Below are 26,981 nucleotides of genomic sequence, written 5' to 3'. Positions count from 1 at the left end.
GCTAAGTGTGGAATGCAGGCCTGAACTTGGGTTTCTTAAAAGACAAGCAGCACTGAAATAGCTTACGACTGCACTGAGGAAGCCAATTTCGAAATGATTTGGTAATGGGAATGGCCATGAGTGATGGGTTACCGAGCAAGCAAGCGCACACAGTCCATGCTCCAGTGTGAGGAGGACCCGTCGAATGAGGCCTTTGCGCAAGACTGAGTACGATCTCTGGGTCTGAAGATTGTATCAAATTTGTGATCGCCTACGACTTTTCAATTTGGCATGATATTGCACTGAGTAATTATGTCTCGTTACTGCAAATTAGCAGTGATAAACACAGTAGTGAATGAACAGAAATTAGTGTTGTATGCGTGGGATTCATTGAGGCACTGCGGCATCAAGTGCTGTTGTCATCATCAACCTGACTACGCCTGCATTCCATACCTAGCGGGCAGGAAGTCCGATCCACCATTGCCTATCTTTGCACAAGGGCATTTTTAGACGGGCCGTAAGTGCAAGTAAAACATAATGCAACCTGTTTTTATTGATTGTGAACGCTGATGTGCAGTATAATAAGTGAGGAAAGTATAAAAAATATCAAAAAGGTTTTTTAATCGTCACAAAATTCCCTTCGGTGCTCTTTCCTTGAAGTTAGCGCATTATATTTTTTATTGAAAAGTATTATTAACATAAGCTTTGGCAGTTTTATAAATAAGCATGTTAAAAAAAATAACGCAAAATTTTAACTGCTCTTCCATTAATGCTTTGAAAAATAAATGCCTGCAAATTAGGCAGAAAGACGTTTTTAGGTGAATTTTGAGAATTTTTATAAGAAAATCAACACTGTGCAGACAATCTAAATATAATTAAACATAAGCATCTAAACGCCTATATGTAGCCAAACAAATTTGAGGCACGTAGCTTCAATACATTTTGTGTAATTCTCACCAAATTAAAAAAAAGCAGCAGAGCAGGTAAGCGTGGCACTCCACTTCTCTATCATTATTGATTTACTGTGTCTCGGAAAAAGTTTGTATAGCAAAATCAATTGCGGATCTCTTCTTTCCATTGATCATGCAACAATATATAAAATTTTGAAAAACATTTATGAGGTCGACCAGCCATGCTTTGTTCGATCTTACGTGGAATCACCTAGGAGGTTTTCAGAGGCCTAGAATGGGAAGAGTTGGGGATAAGAGTTCATAGAGAGTACCTTAGTAACCAGCGCTTTGCTGATGACATTGCATTGCTAAGTAACTAAGTGGACGAATTGCAATTCATGATTACTGAATTAGACAAGGAGAGCAGAGAGGTAAGTCTTAAAATTAATCTAAAAAAAATGAGAGCAATGTACAACAACCTAAATAGAGAACAGCGCTTCGAGATAGGTATTAGTGCACTTGAAGTTGTAAAAGATTATGTCTACTCAGGACAGGTAATAACCACGGAGCCAAACCATGAGATTAAAGTAACTAGAAGAATAAGAATGGATTTGACCACACTCGGCAAGTACTCTTAAATCATGACTGGTAGATTGCCACTATCCCTGAAGAAGAACGTATATAACAGGTACATCTTGCCGGTACTTAGCTACGGAGCAGAACCCTGGAGACTTACAAAGAGGGTTCAGCTTAAATTGAGGACGACGCAGCGAGCAATGGAAAGAAAAATGGTAGGTGTAACCTTACGAGACAAGAAGAGAGCAGAGTGGATTAGGGAACAAACGAGGGTTAAGGATATCCCAGTTGAAATCAAGAGGAAATGGACATGGGCCGGGCATGCAGCGCGTTGGAAGGATAACCGATGTTCATTAAGGATAACTGACTGGCTTCGAAGAGAAGGCAAGCAGGTTAGGGGGAGACAGAAAGTTAGATGGGCAGATGGGATGCAAGCACAAGACTGTGTTGACTGGCAGATCATGGAAGAGGCCTTTGCCTTGCAGTGGACATAGCCAGGCTGATGATATATATATATATATATATATATTTTCTGGGGCATTGGTTGAGCTCACACCACACGGTGATACAAAAGCTCCTCATGCTCACAAAGCATTGGTGGACAGCTCTCCCAGGGCTGCATGCAGACAAGTTTTTCTCGGGGGGGGGAGGGGGGGCTATCCTTATTGATCAGAACATATAACAAACACAGTAATGACGACAGTAATCTTCTGGCAGGTAGCCACCAAAATGCAGATTCTCGCGTGCAGTGACTCCACTCACTGGTCGCCTTGCACAAGCACACAATGTGGAAGCTGGACATGATGTCAATTACTACATTTGCCACATACAGCGGAGCAAAGATGTTCCTTGATGACCAAAAAAGAGACCAACATTGGCTACGCAGCTCACGTAAGCACAGAGGTGTGTCAATGTCTGCACAGAACTGGTGCTTTATAAGTTCACTGCTGCCATGTGAATGCAGGTAAGTTGATGCAGTGCATCTGCGGTGTCCTTGTAGTTCAATCAAGCAGCAAGTGTAGGCCGCCCACATTGAACAATTTTTTGCCAACTCGTACTACTCATGCCACAAAACATCCTTCTTCACACCATTATGGGACTTATAGACTCTGCCAGCATAGCAAAGATGTACAGCCGCAGCCACGTTTGTGTAGAGCACTGGAACAGCCGGTTTTCGCTCTGCGGCGGGAAACCTTGGGGCAGTATCAGGCTCTGACATGATCATCCTGTCAAGTAGGCCGTGCATGCTCCTGATACACCTTTTCAGAGCCCGAAAATGCCTCAAGGTTTCGGCCCGCATAGCAAAAACTTGCTGCTCGAGCGCTCTACACAGATGTGGCCGCGGCTGTACTGTTCAGATAAGAAAGGTACAGTGGTGCGCACCACAAGAAGTGCCGTAACCACAACCATAGAGAGAACTAGAGGTGGCACTAGTGTCTATGGGGGCTGCAACGCATGGCACTTCAGCCAGCATGAGAATGATGGTTAATACCCGAATATGTATAATCTTCATTCTTTCAGCTTCGCGTGACTTTGAGCCGCTTGTCATGATACGACAATCAGCAAACGTTGAGCAGTACACTTAACCTTTTAGGCTCACCAATTGAAATCGGGTCACGAAACTCACAAATGTTTGTACTTTAGCTCAATACAAAACTGAAACACAGCCAATAAACAAAGCCACAGGTGTGCTGAAATCCCACAAGCATAAAGCCTGTTAACAAAAGTTTAAGATAGAGCAGCAGCACCAAGCATCATAGCACTAGCAGGTAGGGGCAGCCAGAGTGTCTACAAGTGTGTACAAGCTCATCTGCCTTTCAAGACCGTATTATTGCTCATCTTCAATGCTAAAACAACTTTTACTGCCTATTGTTAACCTAAATAAAACCCCACCCCTTATGTAATGCCCCTCCCAGAAAGGGGGGCCTTTAAGGTAATAAACTGAACTGAACTTTCTTGTTCCGCCCTGGTATTAACCATCTTGGAGACCTTGAGAGGCCAGCTGCTCAATATACACAGCACTCCCTAGTCTAACAGTTTAAGGTTTTGCACAATAGGACCTGTGGTACTTGGGAAGGACAAAAGGCCAGCAGCAGCATCAGGAGGTGGTTTCAGGCCACATCAAACAACAAGCCATTTTTGGCCTTCTGAGCAACCATAGAAACTGTTGATATGGACAGTACAGAACTTCACCAGTGGTGCTGAATGTTGAGTGGGCATAGTAAAGCAGAAAGACATCCAGCAGGGGCAGAGAAGGTAATATTACATGCGCTTGATGCAAACAGAAGTACAAGATTGTAATGAAAGTGGTCCGACCAAACAAACATGTCACCATGCTGCTATGCAAGGTACAGCCAGGCCGAGTTTGAGCCACATGATGACAATGAGGCTCGCACTAGACAATTAGAAACAATTGCCAATAAAAATGTTTACTGCGATTAGAATGCCCAAAGCTGCCCAACTGAGACCTAGAAAGAAGAGAGACACGAAATGCAGACATTCGTGTGTCTAATCATTCTCTCTGTCTGTATCTTTATCGTGCATTCTCATGGCAAACCACTGGGCCTAAACCTCAGTGAACTACCTTTCCTGTGACCTCAGTGGGACTTCCACACCATTTGCCCACACAAGACCTCAGGGGTGGCTGAAAATTTCACTGGTAGTGCCACTGTGATATGTAACACATACCTTAAAGCCTTATAACAAATAACTTTATGCAAAGAACCTAAATTAGCCTACTAATCATAGAAAAGACTTGCTGTAGCCACTCAATGCATGTGTGCAAAACCATCAAAAGCATTTCAGGGTCACTTTACACTCGACCACTTTTCAAGCCACCACTTTCGGTAGCATCAACTTGATGACAGTAAGATGAATCAAGCAAAACGACTTCAGTGATGGGGGCACTCAGTCCAAAGATATTTAGCGTAAAAGTTATAAGGAAAAATATACTGATATCATGTGGTTCATGACCACCTTTCCCACTTCCAATGAAGGCCTCAAATACACAACAAGCGCATTGTGGTAACAGTAGGGAGTTCTCGAATAGGGGCCCCAAAAGAATAGCATCAAGGCTAATGCACATGTACAAAAACCAAACCCCGTTTGGGTTGGGGACGATATTTCTCTAATTTAGCGGGAGCCCCAAAGCTTGCCCCGAAAGCTTTGCGTCAGACAAACCTGATGGCACCCACTGAAATTACATGACCAAGAATTGGGTGAGTATCCAAAGCGCCGCAGACCCTATTCGAAAACTTTTCGCTTCTGCTTCACCCCAAGTGTGCGTACGCAAAGGGCTTTGGGGCCCCAAACTTTTGGGGCCGCTATTCAAAAACTCCCTAGTGACCTTATCGCCTTGGGAGTTTTCGAATAGCCGAAGCTCTTGGCGTATGCCCACTTTGGGTCAAGCAGCAGCGAAGAGTTTTCGAATAGGGTCTGTGGGGCTTTGGATACTCCCCCAATTTTTGGTCATGCCACTTCAGTGGGTGCTATCACGTTTGTCTGACGCAAACTTTTCGGGGAGGCTTTGAAGCTCCCGCTAAACTCGAGAAATAGCGTCCCCAACCCAAATGCGGTTTGGGTTCTGTGCATGCGCAGTGGCCTTGACGCTAATTCTTTTCGAAAACTATATTCCCGTTCTGATACAATGCCGCAGTCGTATTTCAAGATACTTCTGAGCAATCGCAGGCTTGGGTCGTACTAGCGGGCGCTACTACACATCGATGCGATCGGAAGGGATGTACTGTTGAGAATATTTAGCATCGGCATAAGCATCTACAACCATCCTTCTAGACAAAAAACAAAAGTATAGGTTAAAGGGCCCCTTTAAATACAGAATTATTACGCTAGAAAATAACTCATTACACTTGAGACCTTTACTACAGCTGACAAGACGGAAGTAGAACTTTGCGACAACATGAAAATAACACTGGTAAAAAGATGACCTGATTTCATGAACAATGCTGTCCGATTCTCCAGAAGCCGTAGGGACTAGTCGATTAGTAATTCATACATAGCGAAAGTGTTGATGCGACCCTGCGCGTTACAACACCTTCACGATATGCATGTTCCCACACAATCCGCCGCTGGTTGGGCAAGTCAACTACATTTCGCCCTCATTTGAAGCGTCGCAAACAAACGAAAGTAAGACCGAAGCGCTTGTAAAATGAACACCGAAGCTAATAACAGCGGCTGAATCATTTGTGTGCGACGTTTAGACGACCTTTTCGCATCGAAGAAAAATGGAACTGGCTGATTTGGCGAGAAAAACTACACAATGATCAAGCGAGTGGCAGCGGTCGATATACAGACGATTGGTTCTATGGGGGGTGAAAACGCAGCCGAGTGCAGAAATGAAACGTCCTTCAAAATAATACTTACCCTAAGGCAGCATCCGCCAGAGGCAAGCAACGAAGATTGGGGTGCCTTCCTCAACCTAAAGAGCAGGCATTGATGTTCCTTCCAACATACATTGAAAGTAAAGTAAAACAGTACTGTGCTAGTATAAGCAGCGCACGCGTCAAAAACTTAGATATACGACCAAGAGATGGCGCTGCTGCCTCTCTAAGATGCTGTATCTTTGAGTGGATTTGGCTAGTGTGTACTCGAAACCACGCCTCGCCGCCTGATCCCTTCCGCGTTGCCCGCAGCGACGGCGCTGCAGTCGAATAGTACTAAAAGAGCCACGCGCCGCGTGCAGGAACTGCTGTGCGCTTCCGCTCCTCCGTCGCGCTTTCTTGATGCAGATTTCTTTGTACCTGCCCATCATTCATGTCTAGCACATGATGCCATAGCCCTTGAAGTATGACACGCCAGTCTACTGAATTCGAGCTCCATAAAAGCCCTTGAGACAAATCGAAAATAATTCAGAAAGTGTGTGTCTTGTACTGATTTCTTCTCTTAACTCTTTCTTCGTTGGTTAGGCATCTACAACATTCAGAATAACTGAGCTGATTTATTGGAAGTTATCTGTGCTCAGAAAGCTGTGAGATTAAAAAATAAATACTGTGTCACACGTGCGCAGAACCAGAAAGTTATAAGAAAAGAGGGGAGGGGAGGGGAATCTGAACCCCCTACACCACGAAATGTTTTCATAATAATATTTACACGCATTCACAGTGACCACCAAGTGCCGAAGTTCGGTGTTCTGCTGCACACCCAACCCCCTCAAAAAAAAAAAAAGAAATCTGCCCTATGCCAATAGTTTACAGCTGGCGAACCTGAATATAGCGCGTCTGCGTGTACAAATGCGCAATGTAGATTTCGCCTTTTCGACAGTATGAGATATATATATATATATATATATATATATATATATATATATATATATATATATATATATATATATATATATATATATATATATATATATATATATATATATATATATATATATATATATATATATATATATATATAAATATATATATATATATATATATACATATATATATATATATATATATATATATATATATATATATATATATATATATATATATATATATATATATATATATATATATATATACTTTTCGCTTACTTTGCCACCTCCCGGCTGATACGCCTATGCCCACGAGTACTCATTCGCGTTCAAACTCACGTGCACTCTTACTCACGAGTGCTCACTCACGTTCATACTCGTCCTCTCACACGCATGAGTGCTCACTCGCGTTCATACTCACGTACACTCACACACGAGTACTCTCACATTCATACTCCCATCCACTCACTCTCCTGAGTATACTCACTCGCGTTCATACTCACGTCCACTTTCACTCACGTGCTCACTCACATTCATACGTTCGTCCACTCACACACATGAGTGCTCACTGGCGTTCATACTTACGTCCACTCACACCCATGAGTGTTCACTCGTGTTCATATTCACGTCCACTTACACTTATGTGGGCTCACTCACGTTCATACTTGCATACACTCACACATGAGTACTCACTCGCATTCATACTCACGTCCACTCATTGAGCCCTCACTCGCGTTCGCACTCATGTCCCCTCACTCACGAGTCAAACTCACGTCCATATTCACGTCCACTAACACTCATGAGTGCTCACCCTCGTTCATACTCACGTCCACTCACATATGAGTACTCGTCGCGTTCCTCACATTCACCTACACTCGTGCGTACTGACGTCCATTCACACTACGAGTGCGCACTCGCGTTCATTCTCACGTCCACTCACACTCACGAGTGCCGACTCACACTTACGTCCACTAACCCAGTCAAAAAAGTTCAAGTGGTCCAATGGGAATAATACCAATTGACATCAATTGGTTTTTAACCCATTAGAATTTCGCCACCAGTTGGAAACGTACCAATGATATCTCATTGGTGAGTCACTTCATATCCAATTGGTTATAACCATTCAGACAGAACTGGTGGCTGATTGGTTGACCAATTGATGTAGGTGGGGGACCAATTGGTCATCCAATTGAAGCTCACTGGTGCCCAAATGGCTAACCAGTTAAAGTGAACTGGTGTGGGACTGGTAATCCAGTTAATCGTAAATGATTCCCCAGTTGAAACTAGGTGGTCTTCAATTGGTTAACTAATAGGAAAAGATAAAAGCATCAATTGAAGGTAGCTGGCGTCTAAATGGTTTGCCAGTTGAAGATACCTAGTGTCCAACTACACGGCCAGTCTAAGGTACATGGTGTTCAATTGGTTAAGCAATTAAATAGATGTGGTCATTCAATTGAAGGTAACAGGTACTCAACTGGTCAGCCAGTTGAAATAGGCTGGTTGCCAACTGGTTAACCGGCTGAGCACAAATGGTCTTCCATTTAAAGCAAACTGGTGCTCAACACAGAGCGTTTATTAGACAACAATAGTTCTGCGAAAATGTCTCATGCAGAGTGAGCTTTGTAGTAAAACTCCAAATTTCTGCTAGTGAGGGTATTTGTAGTCAAACTGCCGCCTGTTCTGCTGCAGCTTCTGGAAAGGAGGTCGCTGGTGCTGTTTTTCTTTTTTTCTTTGTTCCGAGTTGCATCGGGAATCATGCAGGCAGGCTGTGCTAAAGAAAAATATAAAACAGAGAAAAATTAGTTACATGGCTGAAGTAAAGAGGTAAATACACTAGTCTAAAATACTGTAACTGAACGCTCTAGCACTCTCCAGATCGGGTAGTTCGAGATACTCCACACATGGAGAATTCGTCCTAAGCGGTAATGCATGCCAACATCGACAGTGCAATTCGGAGCGCGTCATTCGAGTGTTCCAGACGAGTGTGGTTACCTCTGCATGAAGGATGGAAATGTTATCGATGTAACAAGGCTTACCGCGTACAAGAGCTCTCACACTTCATGCCTGCTGCGCCCGTGCACCGTGTCCGCTGCAGTCGCGAGCCAACACTAGTTAGGGTAACGAACAAAATGTGCAAAAGGTGCTAATAATACAGCAGTTAAGGTGGTTCAAAAACAAAATACTTGCCTTGATTGTGAAGAAATGGGGCCGATTATATGGATCATGCCAACATAATTATTGCAAAGACGCTGAATATAAAACACACTGGTAAAGCTTATGACTTGTGTTCGCTGAGGTGGTGCGCTGCTGATGATGATGCTGATGGCACTTGCTTCCACGCTTGCACTGTGAGGGCATGCACTTTATGAAAGTATAAATTACTGACTATTGATTTGGTCAAAAAACTATATAAAAATTTGTAATGGTAAAATAATTTTTAAAGTTCATTTTGACCTTACTTTATTGCTTCGAATGCAGCGTTTTTGGAAGGGTTGTTAGTACTAAACCAATGCTTGCTCAGCCGCTTTCTCACTGTGTTCTCTTATGAATAAACTGCGGCGGCTGCTCGCGTGATAAAGATGTCAAGTGGCAAGAAAAGTGTGCAGCAGTACTGTAGTAAGGTGCTTTATGACTTTAAAAAAATGTTGAAAAATTTTTACCACTTTCACTCATTCACTCATTTCACTCCAACCAGTTGAAATGAACTGGTCTTTAGCTGGTCTGCCAATTGAAATTAACTGGTTTCTTCTAGGTGAACCAGTTGAACACTCACAACATGAAATCTTTGCAACTAAAATGTTTCCAATAAAGGGTCTTCTCCAATTGGAAGTCTTTTCCAATTTGGGTGTGCACATCCAATTGGTCCAACAAGCATTCTAATTGGAAGGCCGATTGGAATCCACTGGTCCAATGGTTTACCAATTTGGATGTGTGCAACCAATTCGACTGACAAGCATTCCATTTGGGAGACCAATCGGAAACTGGTGGGCTTATTGGAGTGACCAATCGTAACTGTGTGGTTTAATTGGTCCTGCACATTGTAGCACCACATCTCAGTTGCTTTCCAATTCGTTCCATTTAGGACCAATTGCTAGGAACTGGTATGACCGATTGGACCAATTCACTTTTTTTGACTGGGAACACTCATGTATACTTACTCATATTCACACTCACCACGTTCGAATGAGTGAGGGAGTGTGCCGAGCTATGCGTACAAGTGAACCACTCTCTCGGCTGCTTCTTCCCTGTCTGGCAGCATTGGAAACGTGTGCAATAATTTATAGGGGGACAAGCACAAGAATCTTTATTCGCGACGGCAACTACTTGCGCATCTTGCGGCTCGAGTCGGGCGATTCCTTCTTTCCGCCCGCGGCAGGAGCAGCAGCAGCTGGCGGCGGCGGAGGGGCGGCGCCAGGAGTGAGACCCTCCTTGAAAATTTTGCCGGCAAAACACTTCTGGAAGATCAGAGTGGCGCCGTTGCTCTGCATGGGTGCCGCGCACCATGCAAGCACTAACAGCCTGATGAAGTAGATGCGCTTGAAGTAGCGGTGAATGCCGATGAACACAAAGTTCAAGACGATGTTGAGCAGGGCATACACGATCCAGTAGGCGGTCCACTTCTGCAGCGCCAGTACATCCGCACGATCGATGGCGCGGATACTTCCAAGCATGGGCCACACCGTCGAGATGAACGTCGCCGACTTGGAGCCAAGCACGTTCACCAGGAACAGCAGGCCCACGATCACCACTAGGCCTGCGTAAAGAACGTTGTGTGAAGCATAACGACTACGTGCAATATTTGCTGCAAGTGGAGTTGCATGGCCGGTTCGAACAATGGTTGATGTTGTCAGGGCTGTACAAGGTCCTCTATAACAGTAAAGGATGCTCGTTCCTCATTTGTCACCAATTTTGGAACGAGTTCCAAAATTGACGCGTTACAATTTTCTTCAACGGGAAAGGAACGTGTTAAATTACTGTTACATTTCAATTTTTCATTTGAAAAATAGTTTTGTTTAATCCTGAAGTGAAAAAAGTAAGCTCACATCAAGAGACACATACTATATGATTTTCACATCGCTGACAGGAGTTATACAAAAGGAGTCCTCCCTGCAGTCACTATCTCACCTCTTCCTTCTATTTCTCACTCTCGCTATGTCTTTTTTTATAAATTTCCCTCGTCATCACCATCACTACCCTTTTCCAACCCATTGCTATACTAAGCTTTGATATGCCCTGCCAGCGTACTCGCGTGTTGCAGAGGTACGCATAGCTAATAACGATTCCCTCAACATCTCACTTACTTATGATGGTCACTCAGAGACATACACCTAAGCAAGTGGAAAGTCTGCCATAATGCCATTTGCATTCGTAAAGTGCTTATACATCCTTGCCACCGTTGTTATGTATAATTGAAACATAGCATATCCATGGCGTGAATGATGGCGAGTGGGCGAAGCTTTCTTTCTTTCATAACGAAGTGCACTTCATGACCTTGAGAGAAAGGGCCGGGAGTGAGAAACAGTGTGAAACGAGTGCACCTGCAATCATCGTTCTCCTCTTCTGTCTACGATCGGCGCTCCTTGCGCGTGCAAGCTAGGACAACGGGCACCAGAGGTACAAGGCTTGATAAGTGTTCTTGAAGATTGGTCACGCAGCGATCGCTGGATGTAGATATGTAGTTCACAGATTCCTTTTGAAGCTCACTTTTTTCACTGGCTGCCGCCACGTGCAGTTCAAGCTGCTGTGCCGAGGACACCAGATTAGCAAAAGGACAATCGTTTAGGTGGTGGAAGCGGAACGTGCTCCCCACTTTGGTAAAAGTGACGATGGCCAGTTCGGTGAACATTCGACCCACTATCATGTCAATTATTTGTGAATCATTGGGGACTATCAGGACAGGCACATTTTCTGCGGTAACGCCATCTATGCTTAACTTAGCCTTACAATGACCAAGGCTTTTCATCACGGGACATGCTAGCTGCCAAAACCATATAGTTCAGCCGGTTCCCAAACCATCTCGATACCACATCGCACTGCTGCTGACGCTCGCAACAAGCAACCGGAACTCCCTGTGTCAATGAGGCCTACAAGGATGAAGTCGTTGTTGAACGTAACTTCGTTGAGCAATGCATGACTGGCCCCAGTGCAAGGAAGTTCTCTGACAGCATTCGCCTCGTTATGCAGCAAAGCCTGCCAGTTGCGTTGAGTGTGATCAGTTGCTTGGCAACGCTGACACTTGAGCGGGCGCTTAGGGTCAGGGCAGTCGCGTGCGATGTGGCCATAGACATTACAGTTATAGCATTTTTGCTCACTGAGATGGTTGACGGACGACAATCCCAGGCGTCGATTTCCTCGCTCGATTGAGTCAATGGTCGCTTTACTTGGCATGGGCAGTCTTCGTTCTTCGACGCAAAGCTTCGGTTGCGAGATCTTAAAATCTCCCGCCGTTCACGTTCAATGGGCTCGAACTCTACATTGTCGTGAAGAAGGTCGTTGTCGTCGTCATGCACCCTTCCGAAAAGCATGATGTAAAGTTTGCGGGACCTCAACCCCATGAGGACTTGTTCTCGCGTATTGGTAAAGTCGAGGTCGACTTCATGGCACAGATGCACCTTGGCATGGAAATAGGCCATTGTACTCTCATTGCGCTGCTGCACACGCTCTTGCATCTTGAGCCATTTTTCCGCAACACTAGTCTGGCTGAAGGAGGTCCGACGGAAGCGTGTCTCGAACTCCTCCCATGACATGATCTGTGAGCTCTTCGAACAGTACGAGTCCTTGGCAGCTCCTACCAGTCGGGCTTTGGCAGTTTCTAGGGTGTACGCGGCTGGCCACCCGTGAAGGTTAGACGTGCGATGAATATTCTCGTTCCACTCGTGCCGATGGAGCGTCCTCGGAGCTTACGAAGGCACTCATGTTGTGGTTTAAGTCGGGAATCGCCTGAAACGTTGCCACTGGTTCAGGTTGCGCTGCGTTGGCCAGAGACAGTCGTTCCAGCAGGGTTGCTAGTAAATGATCCCTTTCTTGAAGAGCTTGAAAGAGGTCATGAGTCGAGATAGTGTCGCCATGGCCAGATGCTGTGTCTCTTTCATTGGTGCTTTACATCTTAGGGTTAGGGATACCAAATCCGTGCACTGATTAAACTCACGTTTACTCTTCCTTTGGCAATTAGACTGGCTATCCCACTTCTGAAATATTAGCTTGCGGTATCTTTGAAGCGCCAGAGACGTTGAAAAAGGAAAATATTTGCTTGACTATCATGAAAACACAAGCCACACAGGCTATAAATGCCACACAGGCGAAACGGCACAAACGTCACTCCGTCCTCATCGTCGTCTTCCTTTACTATCTTCCTCAGGGCACGTGCATTTCCAACATAAGGTTACACCTATCATTTTCTTTTCCATCGCTCGCTGTGATGCCCTGAATTTTGGGTGAACCCTTTTTGTAAGCCTCCAGGTTTCTGCTTCGTAGGTAAGTACTGGCAAGAATCAGCTGTTATATACCTTTTTCATGTGAGTTAGTGACAGATTACCATTCATGATTTCATAATGCTGGCCTAACATGATCCACCTCATCCTTATTCTTTCGGTTATTTCACTGTCATGGTTCGGCTCCGCAGTTAGTACCTGTCCTAAGTTGACATATTCTGTTACAACTTCCTGCGTCTCTCCACGTACCGCAAAGTGCTGTTTTCTTCCGAGACTGTTGCAAATTACTTTAGTTTTGTGCATATTAATTATAAGACCTACTTTTGTGATTTGTGGGATTTAACCTCCTAAAACCACCATATCAAGACCCACATTTCTCTTTTCCTTGTCCAGTTCTGTAATCATGAGCTGTATTTATCCCCTGAGCTACTTAGCAAAGCAATGTCATCAGCAAATTGCAGGTTAATAAGATAATCTCTATTAACTCTTATTCTTAACTCTTCTCAATCTGGCTCCTAAAAACCTCCTGTGAACACGCGGTGACTAGCATTGGAGAGATGCCCCGCCGCGGTGGTCTATGGGCTAAGGTACTCGGTTGCTAACCCGCAGGTCGTGCGATCGAATCCCGGCTGCGGTGGCTGCATTTCCGATGGAGGCGAAAATGTTGTAACCCTGTGTGCTCAGATTTGGGTGCACGTTAAAGAACCCCAGGTGGTCAAAGTTTCCGGAGCCCTCCACTACGGGGTCTCTCATAATCATATGGTGGTTTTGGAATGTTAAACCCCACACACCTGGCATTGGAGAGATCGTGTCTCCCTGCCTTACACCCTTCTTTATTGGGATTCTGTCACTTTCTTTGTGGAGAACTATGATGACTGTGGATCCACTGTAGATTTGTTCTACTATGTTTATTTAGGGCTCGTCGATGCCCCGATTTCGCAGTGGCTGCATTACTGCTGATGTCTCGACTGAGACAAATGCCTTCTCGTTATTTATGAAGGCTACGGTATGTATAAAGGTTGGTTGTATTACGCGCATTTCTCTATTTCCTTATTGATAGTATGAATATGGTCTATTTCGGAGTAGCCTGTACGAAATCCTGCTTGATTTTTTGGTTGATTGAACTCTAATGTCACCTTAATTCTATTAGCTATAACTTTCGTAAATACAGTGAAATCTTGGTATAACGAGCTTTGTCCATTCCCGAATCACGGAGCCATTTAAAAATGGCCTTTCTTGAGCCTGAAAACATCGTGGTGCTTGTGTTGAGAGGCGCGTCCAATGCTGTTGATTACTAGTCAAGTTGTTCAAAAAATCAGTCAGTTGGCTATGAGCGTTGGGCTGTTGTACCAAGGTGTTTTCTCGCCGATCGCATAGTTGCCATCTCGTGCAGGAGTCGGTTCTTCAAGTGAAACAAGGAGTATCATATGCCTGCGTCCTCGTATTGTGGTCCGTAACTACTGCGAAAAGGGCAAGCATATCTATTTTGTGCATTTCGAGTAAAATAACCTCGTGAGCAGACAATGCAGAGAAATCTGCTGCACTTTATTGCTTTGAAATTGCTTGCTTATTTTCTCTCTTTTGCTGTTTCCAAGACAAGGTGGTTGGCACGCTGCCCCATAAACCCCAAGTGCCTCTATGCCTATAGTTCACGCAGGTCAATATTTATGTGTGAATAATTTGCCACCATGAGTGCTTTAGTTGACGCGTGATAACCACATGAAGCTGCGGTATTCGCCAACTGGGCAGGTCAGATCTTCCTGCAAGGTCCTTACTGAGCCTCCCAGCTGCAGGTATCCAACTTGAGCGCTCCATATATAGAAAAAAATGGGGATTGATAGTATTCAGTGGCAGCAGTATTGTAATCTGGCAGTATCAATAAAGGGCCACGGAATTCCTTAAGTATATGAGTACATAGGTGAGAGTGCCACATTGAAAGAGGAAGTGGTTGTTCTTTTTCAGGTGAGGAGCATTCTCGAGCACTAAATAGGAAAGAAATTAGAAACAAGGAGCAGCGTAAAACTCTGTACAGGAAAAAGCCATGACAAAAACAGGGAATGATGCAGAACATTGTGGAGTTACGGGTTTGCGGGAAGGTGTGATTTGCCAACTCAGTCATGTGTCAGTGGTGTAATCAAGACAAGACATGGCTTAAGGAACTGTGGGAGACTGCCTTAGACGCTCGCATCAAATGAAGCTTTAAAGGGCGATATGAGCCTCTCAAGCTGTCAAGGAAGATTCCACAGGAGGAGTATGAAAGATGGGCAGAGTTTTCTCGGTGATTCAAACCATGAATAGTTAACAGCGTGGCCTGATAACATTGGCAGTGATGGAAGTGGTGCTCAGATTGCTCGAAACTGCTCAAAAAAAATGCTGCTCTATGTTGCTTCCAAGTGCAATATTTGCTAGCTAATGCTCCAAACCTGCTCCGAAAGGATGTTGGCAAACTAAAAAGAATGAAGTTGAACCATGGGACCATCCCGTAAGCCTAAGTGAAACCAAAAGCAAGCTGTATACAATATCATCGTAGTGTGCTACGCAATGGCCAGAATCCAGAAACATCTCAAGGGCTGACACATATCAGGCCGTGGCGTCCAATTCGTATTTTTAATATGCTTTGACATTTTAGTTATATAAGAATAAGTTATAATTTCAAAAAAAAAACGAGCATGGGGTTTGAGCTCCAGCAATTACATTGCTCTATTCAGTCTCTCTTTCTTCACAATTTTTCGATTTCCATCGTTCACAGCACTGAGGGGCATTTCACCATGTACGCAGTAGAATATAAAAAAAACCTTTTTTAAAAAGTTCATTGCACTATACTTGACTGTTAACTCAATTATATCGCATGCTAAAACTATATCTCAAGTGGGACACTTGCAAGGGGTGCCCTCCTCAGCCTGAACCCCAGAAAAGTCAAAACTATCTTGACCCCCCTCCCCGGCCCATGATTTACGCCAACTATATTGCTGCATACGGCATGTATAATAGTAAATATAAATATTTATTAGATGCTTAAGTGATGTTCTAGACTTCAGGAGTCTATAGAAACATGCATGTGCTCCGAAAACACCAATAGCACCGCTAAGCTATAGCGTTTCTTTCTGCTCTGAAGACACTTGAGGCTGCTCGAAAGCACCATTTTTTCTGCTCCACAATCTTCTCTCAAACGCAAAATGTCGCCTTCATCACCGTATTACTGCAATGGCCACGGGGATAATTATGTCCAGAAATATGGCTGTAGCTTGGAGTGATGTTCTGTGAACGCAAACTTTCTAGAGCTTGTTGGATTTCAGGTTCCCAATTGCAAAGAGGCACTGGGCTGGTGACAGTCGCGTTGAAAGGAACACTTGCAGCCTATCAGGGCAGTTCATGGAAATGTTGCTTGTGGGGGCAATGATATTCGACAAATAAATATTTAGACATGGCTAGCACTTGTAATAAGTGTTGTTATGAAATAGGTTGCAGTGGGGAGTCGTTAGTACAAGAAGTTACAGCGACATTTTACTCTGTGAACTTAGGTTATGTGCAAGCACGTTAGTGCTGTCATTGCTTGCAGAAGGTCTGTTGTTAGTAAGTGGGACACACCACTCGACAGCAGCCTTAGAAATGAGGCATTTATGTTTGTGCATGATTAACCCTCTTAAGATTATGCAACCAGACACCGTGTTTCTGGATGTAATTAGTGGGTGAATGGTTTCTCTGTTTTGTTGTTGTACTTTGCTCATAAATACTTTGTCGATTTGTCTTTCTCCTAATACCACTTTGCCTCTATGTGGTAAACTACTGCAAGGAAACACTTTGCGAGTGTAATTCGAAAAACGGTGCATGCAAGCTTGCATGTAGAAAATTGATGGTTCTGGTCAATATTCGATAAAGCAGGGGAGCGACAGCTGTGGCAATTTGATACAATTATTCATTTGTGTACCAAACTGTGCGAAAACCATAAAAATCTTGAAAATTGCCCCAAAATGCCCAACCAGCCTCAAACTTTTTTCGGTTGGCTTGATTTAAGGTAGAAAAGGATGCCACTTTGGCCGCCTGTTTCATCAGTCAATACAAGTGGGCAGACCCTCAACCACAGTATAATATAGTGCCTCATTAGGCTAATGAACTCTCAAATTGTGTTTTACCAGATGAAGTAACAACGCTGCGCGCCCGTCAGTTCGCTGACCTCAGCGAATACCTAGCGGAACAACTTCAATATAAAATTGTGTTGCAGTAGCCAGCAACACGGGAAATCTGAATTTCCTAGTCAGCAAACGCAGCCATGGCCTGTTATGAACCATTAGGAACTAAAACTTGAAGCGTACAAACTCGCAGTATGTCAAAATTGTTCGCTTTCAGCATTAGTTCATGCAATGACCACGTTACCTGTTCAACGCTACGTGCGATACGGTTCCGTCGCCAGGTCGCTGGGTGTGTGTCGTCGTTACTATATGTGGTCAAATTCGCCTTGCAAGCGAGCCGAGAAGTTGTCACCTAAACCTAACCTTTTCATGAAAAAAAAAAAGATGGGGGGGGGGGGTAGTGGTTCGAAAATTTTTTGTCTTGTTCTAACCCGTTCCACAACACCGAATAAGTCGCCTTTGCCATAGTACATGGCTGGCCTCTAAAAAAGTGTTTAAAGATTTGGAGGGGGCTTATAGTAGTAGTCTCTAGACACAGCACAGTTTGTTCGATTACTGATGTGTGTATACGCTTGTAAAAGACTATGTCTATGTAGGGCAAGTAATAACCGCGGAGCCGAACCACGAGATTGAAGTAACTAGAAGAATAAGAATGGGGTGGAGCACATTTGGCAAGCACTCTCAAATTATGACAGGTATATTGCCACTATCCCTCAAGAGGAAGATATATAGCAGCTGTATCTTGCCGGTACTTAGCTACGGAGCAGAAACCTGGAGACTTCTAAGGAGGGTTCAGCTTAAATTGAGGACGATTCAGCGAGCAATGGAGAGAAAAATGGTAGGTGTAACCTTAAGAGACAAGAAGAGAGTAGAGTGGATTAGGGAACAAACAGAGTTAAGGATATCATAGCTGAAATCAAGAAGAAGAAATTGACATGGCCTTGGCATGTAGCGCATAGACAGGATAACCGCTGGTCATTAAGGGTAACTAACTGGATTTCCAGAGAAGGCAAGCGGGTGTGGGGGAGACAGAAGGTTAGGTGGGCAGATGATATTGCTACATGCATGTATATTGATATTCTAGGGGGCGACGCGCGTGTGCGCCTGACGAGGAAGACGAAGAGTTGTCTCCGCTCGATCGCTGGTGAACCGGGCACGCCATTACCGCTGGTTTTGAATATATCTAATCCCCAGCCTTGTAGTTACGGCGTCTCTTCTTTTCCGTGACATATTTGGTGGAGGTGGAACGTTCCCCGTCTTCACCACGAAGCTTCGCAGTGGCCGCACCATTCAGTCTCCGGCCATGGCTACCAATGACAACAGCCCGTCAGCGTCTCCATCTGTAGCTCCAGCCACTACATACCTGACGATGCCCACTCCCCGTGATCCCGGTACATTCTCCGCACAACCTGGGCTCGACGTCGACTACTGGCTCCGTATTACGAGCGTGTTAGCCACACACACCGATGGGACCCTACCATGATGCTCGCCAACGTAATATTTTACTTGGACGGCACCTTACGGGTCCAGTTCGACGCCCACGAGACCGAGCTCACTAGCTGGGATACCTTCAAGGAGCGACTACGCGACATCTTTGGGGACCCGTCCGGTCGCCAAATGGAAGCGCGAAAAGAACTCTCCACTCGTGTGCAGTCGTCAACAGAGTCGTATGTCTCGTACATACAGGATCTGCTCGCGTTGTGCCGAAAAGTCGACGAGCAAATGACAGTGTGTGACAAGGTGGGCCACATACTTAAGGGCATCGCGGACGACGCCTTCAATTTGCTCGTCTACACTAACGTCACGACCGTAGATATGACTATCAAGGAATGCCGCCGCTTCGAAACGGTCAAAAGCCGCCGTGTTCTGCCTCAATTTACGCGGCTACCAAACACGGCTGTTGCATCCACTTGCACCGATCTCGGTGCCGCACCACCCATGCAGGACAGCGAGACACGAATAGTTCAACGGGAGCTTGAGGCGTCAAGTCCGGCACCATTTCCTCCACATCCACTCGACCATGGCGCCGCACAAACGCCTCCGCCGGTCTCCGTTATTCAAGCCATCGTGAGGCAGGAAATGGCAAAGCTCGGTTTTCCTGTGGCCTGCTCTGTCTCCCGACCCGTCTCCAGACCAATGACAACAAATGCACCACGCCATGACTTACACTTTATTCCGCGATCCCACAATCCGGCCGAATGGAGAACTGCAGACGACAAGCCGATCTGCTTCCGCTGTCACCGGGTTGGCCATGTCTCCCGCTACTGTCGCAGCACTTGGACGCCCTCAAACTGGAGCCAATTTTCCTCTAATCGACCATACGAGGACTCCCGTCGGTATTCGCCCAGTCGTGTGTACCCTTCTTCCGACATCACCAACAGCCGCTCCACTGCTCGTTCGCCGCCACCTCAACACCAGAACAGTAGATGCTGGGAGGCTACATCTGATCCCGCAGTGGTTTGTGGCTCAAGTTAATGAAGTCTTCTCTAGAATAAATGAGCACAAAATAGGAGCAGGATTTTTTTTGTTATACGCTTGCACCTGCTGTGCTCAGTAGTGGGGCTTGTGTAATTTTTGTGGGGCGTATAGCCACCTTCGGTTTTCGGCGTACATCGAAGTGTTTGTGACCGGCTTAATAAAAACTCTTTTAAGAAGGCGTTGTGGAAGCTATCGCATCGCCTTATCGGCAAACGTGCAGAGAGTTTGTTCATACATCTCGCAGGCGTGCTCTTCTCGGGTGGCAGGTGCCAACTAAGAGGTAAATTTCTTGCACTGTGTTAATATAAACGTTAGGTTCGCTCTTACAAAGCGACCTTGGTCCCTACCGAAAGTAAGATATCGAGGTGAGAAATCATGACTTATGTACAACTACTGGTCTATTATAAAATTTGCCGAGACCCAATGTGCATCGTTGCGTTACGCAAAGCCCCGCAGGTCGCGGAATCGAATCCCGGCTGCGGGGGCTGCATTTCCAATGGAGGCGGAAATGTTGTAGGCCAGTGTGCTCAGATTTGTGTGCACGTTAAAGAACCCCCGGTGGTCGAAATTTCCGGAGCCCTCCATTACGGTGTTTCTCAAATTACATGGTGCTTTTGGCACCCCACATATCAATCATTGGGTTACGCAATGCCACACATTGAGGAGCTTTTGGCCGGACAAATCTGCCATAATAATCTGATTGGGTAGGAGAGAAAAACAAAGCCTCCAATATTTTTCAGGCCTTTAGGTGTCAAAATTATCAGAAAATTGTGAGGGACGCCGTACTAGACGCCACCGGAAATTCGGACATCGGGTGCTATCCAACGCTGACCCAAATTTAAATGCATGACCGTCAAACATTTCGCCTCCATCTAGGGGCGAATTCCATGGCCAAAATTCAATCCCGCGATCCTAGGGTCCGCAGTAAAGCTCCCTAACCATTAGATCACCGTGGCTGGGCGAAATCATCCCCTTCGCGAAACGATAGCTAATTCAAAAGTTGGTGATACGCAAAAAAAAAAACAAGAATGGAAATACACCAAAAAACAAAAAAAAATATTACGCACAACTTCACCATTGAGAACTAGTGCATCAAATAGAAATGCCGCCACTTGCACAATTAAGAGGTTTTGCACCTATTCTTAGGCTGTACTCAACTATTGCCAAAAGATTGTCAACGCTCGATTTTGGAAAACTACCTCTTCTCAATTTGACGTAACGAAACCCTACGCGATTTCCGATTACACGAATTGTTTTCGATTGATATACGACCCAATGGCGAGAAAATATACAATTAACGAAGTCGGTGAAAGGTCTCGTTTAGCTGAACGATGCTTTCTACCTGAAATTTAGTAGTGTGTAACAGGTATAAAAGGGGGGGAAATGTCCAGTTTGAGAGGAACTGGCAAACTGTCACGGTGAAGCGATTCATTGGTAATAACTATAGTCGTTACATGAACTCATGAAAACAATCGAGTACATGTCATTTTGTAAGTATGTGCAAGGGCAAATATGAAGAACGGAGGACACGCTTCAGTGTCCTTTTAGGGGCTAAGCTCCTTTTAATCTAACTTTGTCCTGCGTGAGGCTAACCATTAGTGTGTGGCAAAGAGACAGGCAAACAGATAGACAAAAAGACGGACGGACGGACAAACAGATGCATGGAAGGAAGCACGGACGGATGGATGGATGGACTGATGCACTGCCGGTTGGACGAATGCACGCACAGCTGCACGGACAGATAAACGGACTGACAGACGGATGGACCGACAGACAGACAGCAGACACAGAGGGACACACACACACAAACGAACAGACAGACGGACAGATGGACCGACAAACAGACATACGCACACAAAGATGAAAGGAAAGACAGACACACAGATAGATATACAGGCAGACACTCAGACGGACACACGGACACACAGACAGACACACACACACAGACGGACAGACAAACAGACAAACGCACACGAAGACGAACGGACAGACAGACACAGAGATAGATAGAGAGACACAGAGATGGATGTACGGACACAAAGACAGACACAAGGACACAGATGAACATTCAGACAGACGGACATTTAGACAGACAAACTGACATACGCATACAAAGACGAACGGACAGACATGCACACAGACACATATACAGACAGACACACAGACGGACGGACGGACGGACGGACGGACACACAGACGGACACAAAGACACACACACACAGACGAACAGACAGACAGACGGACAGATAGACAAACAGACATACTCACACAAAGACGAATGTACAGACAGACACACAGATAGATAGACAGTCATAGAGACGGACGGACACACAGACAGACACACACAAAGACACAGACGGACAGATAGACAAACAGACATACGCACACAAAGACGAACGGACAGACATACACACAGATAGATAGACAGACAGACACGCAGACGCACTCACAGACAGACACACAGACACACAGAGACGCAGACGAACAGAAAGACAGACAGACAGACAGACAGAGACATATGCACACAAAGACGAACGGACAGACATACACACAGATAGACTGACAGACAGACACACACACACACACACACACATACACACACGAACAGACAGACGGACGGACAGACATACAGACAGACAGACAGACAGACAGACAGACAGACAGACAGACAGACAGACATACATACGCACACAAAGATAAACTGACAGACATACACACAGATAGATAGACAGACAGACACACAGAAGGACAGATGGACACACAGGCAGACACACAGACAGACACACACACCCAGACGAACAGACAGGCGGACAGATAGACAAACAGACATACGCACACAAAGACGAACAGATAGACATACACACAGATAGATAGACAGACAGACAGACAGACACGCAGACAGATAGACGGACACACAGACAGACGGACGGACACAGACAAGCAGACAGACAGACAGACAGACAAACAGACATACGCACACAAAGACGAACGGACAGACAGACACACAAATAGATAGACAGACAGACACGCAGACAGACGGATGGACACACAGACAGACACACCCAGACAAACAGACAGACGGACAGATAGACAAACAGACATACGCACACAAAGATGAACAGACAGACATACACACAGATAGATAGACAGGCACACAGAGGGACAGATGGGCACACAGACAGACACACAGATACACACACACACCCAGACGAACAGACAGACGGACCGATAGACAAACAGACATACGCACACAAAGACGAACAGACAGGCATACACACAGATAGATAGACAGACAGACACGCAGACAGACGGACTGACACAGACGAGCAGACAGATGGACAGATAGACAGACAAACAGACATACGCACACAAATACGAGCGGACAGACAGACGCAAAAACGGACACACACACACACACACAGACGAATCGACAGACAGATCGACAGATAGACAGACAAACAGACATACGCACACAAAGACGAACGGACAGACAGACACACAGATAGACAGACAGACACACAGACGGACGGACACACAGACAGACACAAACACACAGAGAGAGAGAGATGAACAGACGCACAGATAGACAGACAAAACAGACATACGCACCCAACGACGAACGGACAGACAGACACACAGACCGATGGACAGACAGACAGACAGACAGATACACAGAAGAACAGACAGACATACGGACAGATAGACAGACAAACAGACATACGCACACACAGACGAACGGACAGACAGACACACAGATAGATAGACAGACAGACACACAGGCGGATGGTCGGACACACAGACAGACACACAGACACACATACACAGATGAACAGACAGACAGACGGACAGATAGACAAACAGACATACGCACACAAAGACAAACGGACAGACAGACACACAGGCGGACGGACGTACACACAGACATACAGACACACATAAAAAGATGAACAGACAGACGAACAGATAGACAGACAAACAGATATACGCACACAAAGACGTATGTACAGACAGACACAGATAGATAGACAGACAGGCACAGAGACGGACGGACACACAGACAGACACACACACTGACACAGACGAACAGACGGACAGATAGCCAGACAAACAGACATACGCACACAAATACGAACGGACAGACACACAGATAGACAGGCAGACACACAGGTGGACAGACAGACACACAGGTGGACAGACAGACACAAAGACAGACACACACACAGACGAACAGACATGCGGACAGATATACAGACAAACAGACATACGCACACAAAGACTAATGGACAGACATACACACAGATAGATAGACAGACAGGCACACAGACGGACGGACACACAGACAGACACATACACCCAGACGAACAGACGGACGGACAGATAGACAAACAGACATACGGACACAATGACGAACTCGCAGACAGACACACAGACGGACACACACACAGACACACACACACAGAGACGCAGACGAACAGACAGACAGACAGACATATGCACACAAAGACGAACGGACAGACATACACGCAGATAGACTGACAGACACGCAGACACTCACACACACACACACACACACACACACACACACACACACACACACACACGCACGCACACACACACGCAAGCACAGGTGTTCACAAAACTTGTACTTTCTACTCAAATCTTTTTTATCGAACCGCACTGTAACTTTTTCAACCAACAACGCAGAAGAGACAGTTCGTACAATTGGCAGCCCGCAAGGATCCCCTATCAGTCCGCTACTGTGGAACATATTGATAGACAGCTTACTCCATCTTCCCGTGCCACCCGACGTACACATACAGGCGTACGCGGACGATACCATCATTGTTATCACAGATAAGTCAAGACTCCGATTACAAGCAAAGGCTGAGCATGTCCTGTCTTTGGTATCTGGTTGGGCACGAGAACAAAAAGTTACCGTAAGCGCCAAGAAGTCGTTCTTCGTGTTCTTTAATAACGTACACATGGGTACATCAAAACGCTGCCCATCTATCCGCATGGATGGCATTTTTCTCAAACACAAGAAAGAAATTAAGATTCTAGGCGTATTATTTGACCCCTCTTTAAATTTTCATGCCCAGAGTGACTACATTAAAGGAAAGGCTGAAGTGTCCACGTCCCGGCTCCTCGCATTTGTTAAATCGCACCGTTCATTAAAAAGTACACTCATTAGACGACTCTACCTTCAAGTGATATTGCCCTCTCTCACGTATGCATCTCCGGTATGGTGGCCTATGTTCCCATCAAAATCCATTAGGGCGCGAGTTTTATCAGTTCAGCGAACTGTCTTAATTTCCTTAACAGGTGCATTTTACACCACACGTACGTCATCCCTACAGATTCTCGCTAACGCGCCTCCGTTACCACTAGAGTTGGACAGACAATCTGCAGAATTTTCCTTATTCATACTCCGGAACGTAACTAATTATGGTGTAAAAAGATTCAAACCGGCTGACATACTATATCCATGCAGTCCGTGGGCTCATCACCTCAGTAAAAAATATAAATTTACTTTCACTAAACTCTCACCATCACAAGAAGCGGTTATTTTCAAAACAAAAGCCATTCACGTATACACTGACGGCTCATACACGTCCTACGCGGCGGGTGCGGCATATATTGCTTTGACAAAGGATGGAAAACTCATAACTGTTAGAAAATTTCAGATCCGCAACACTTCAAGCGCATACGACACGGAATTAATAGCATTCCAAGAAGCCCTTCATTTCGTTTTTACAAACAACTTTAACACGCCAGCTCACATTTACACAGACTGTCTATCGCTTCTAATGAAACTTTCAAGTCTCACTGATAACGATTAAAGAATTCGGAGCATTAAGTTGCTTCTTAACCATATAATCTCGTCAGGCAAAATTATAAAATTGCATCATGTACCTGGCCATATGGGAATTTTGGGAAATGAGCTAGCTGACGCTGCAGCTGCATCAGGAGGGAAATCAGGCTTCGTGCGTTACGCCAAAATATCAATTCGGTCAGTACGAACTCAGTTTCATAAAATCTTGAATTCATATTGGCACACCCATTGGCAGACTGAGGGACCTGAGACAACGCTATTTCATTGGATCACAAGTCCGTACAAAATTCCTCAATGGTCCCCCCCTCCTAAAAACCTAACACACTTATTATCTGGTCACGGACATTTTCAGTGTTATCTTCATCGATTAAATATAACTGCATCAGACAGGTGTATGTGTAGTGCACCTTGCTTGAGCGAACAACACACTTTAATGAATGCCCAAACACGCAACACATTGTGACCCATTTACGTGTGCCCAAAAGTGATACAACACTACCTGCGCATTATTATGGGCTATTGACTAATAGAAAATCTCGCGCGTATCTACTTCAGTTAGTGACTGTCATGCGCAACTCTGTTTCTATGACATCCACATGACACGCATTAGCTACCAACACTTTATCAGGACGTCGCTTCATACTCCGAATCACCTCCTTATCACAACTTTTGCGTGAATGCTCTCGATTACAGTCGCAGTTATGCCAACAAAGGTGGGGGAAAACCTCGGCGACTGATAACGATAGCATCACTGCTCCTTTTTCCCTAAGTACTCGAACCATAGCATTCGCAACGCTTGCGCAAGTACCTAATCCTGCCGCCCCCCCCCCTTTTTTTAAAGCTTGTTACTATTGCGAATGGCGCCTTGTCTAAGTTCGCAGTGGCAAACAGGCTGCCCAAAGTTCCCTGCTGCATCGCTGGTTGGAACGACAGCCCGACGTGTCTGGCTACATGACTCCTGGTGAATAAATGGGCTTCGACATCACAGAGGCCACTGCTACCATCCTCGTCGACGTTTACCCATCCTCAAGACCACTGGCTCGCATCCCACTTCGTTGTTTGTTGTTGGACTTTCTGCATTCAACGACAATGCATTTAAAATAAACACACACACACACACACACACACACACACACACACACACACACACACACACACACGAACTCCAAAAACTCAAGTGGGGGAAATACACTGCTGCTGCATATCGACCTGCTCATTCCTGAGAAGCTAACTAGTTTATTTATTACAGTTTCATGCCGCACTCACTAGGTTTTACCCATGTTATTTTTTAACTAATTGGCTTTTTCAAAAAAAATTTGGGAAGTTTCCCCTGTTCATTTATGTTAGATTGGCTTCAGCCCGTTATACCTCCAAGTGGTACGGGCTACCCCCCTTTTTTTC

The 26,981-nt window shown here is 45.2% G+C and overlaps 2 protein-coding genes across 7 annotated transcripts in view; both read right to left on the bottom strand.

Annotated features, from left to right (window-relative positions):
• LOC119175623 (mitogen-activated protein kinase kinase kinase 12) overlaps positions 1 to 6,116 on the bottom strand; it is a 183,644-nt gene extending 177,528 nt beyond the window's left edge. For 2 of the 6 annotated variants that reach the window (XM_037426525.2, XM_037426526.2), the window contains exon 1: positions 5,826 to 6,102. The gene's annotated coding sequence lies outside the window, so the exon portion shown is untranslated. Of the gene's footprint in view, positions 1 to 5,825 lie in introns of all 6 variants that reach the window. The other 4 variants (XM_075881697.1, XM_037426527.2, XM_075881695.1 and 1 more) reach the window with 4 other exon arrangements.
• Positions 6,117 to 9,985: 3,869 nt separating this feature from the next.
• The window catches only part of LOC119175622 (receptor expression-enhancing protein 5), a 31,130-nt gene continuing 14,134 nt past the window's right edge, over positions 9,986 to 26,981 (bottom strand). The window contains exon 2 of the mRNA XM_037426524.2: positions 9,986 to 10,462. Within this exon, the coding sequence (XP_037282421.1) occupies positions 10,029 to 10,462 (434 nt within the window). The 3' untranslated portion in view covers positions 9,986 to 10,028. The remainder of the gene's footprint in view (positions 10,463 to 26,981) is intronic.

This window comes from Rhipicephalus microplus, chromosome X (assembly GCF_043290135.1).
Source record: "Rhipicephalus microplus isolate Deutch F79 chromosome X, USDA_Rmic, whole genome shotgun sequence".
Classification (NCBI taxonomy): Eukaryota; Metazoa; Arthropoda; class Arachnida; order Ixodida; family Ixodidae; genus Rhipicephalus; species Rhipicephalus microplus.
This window is presented reverse-complemented; position numbering and strand designations above follow the sequence as displayed.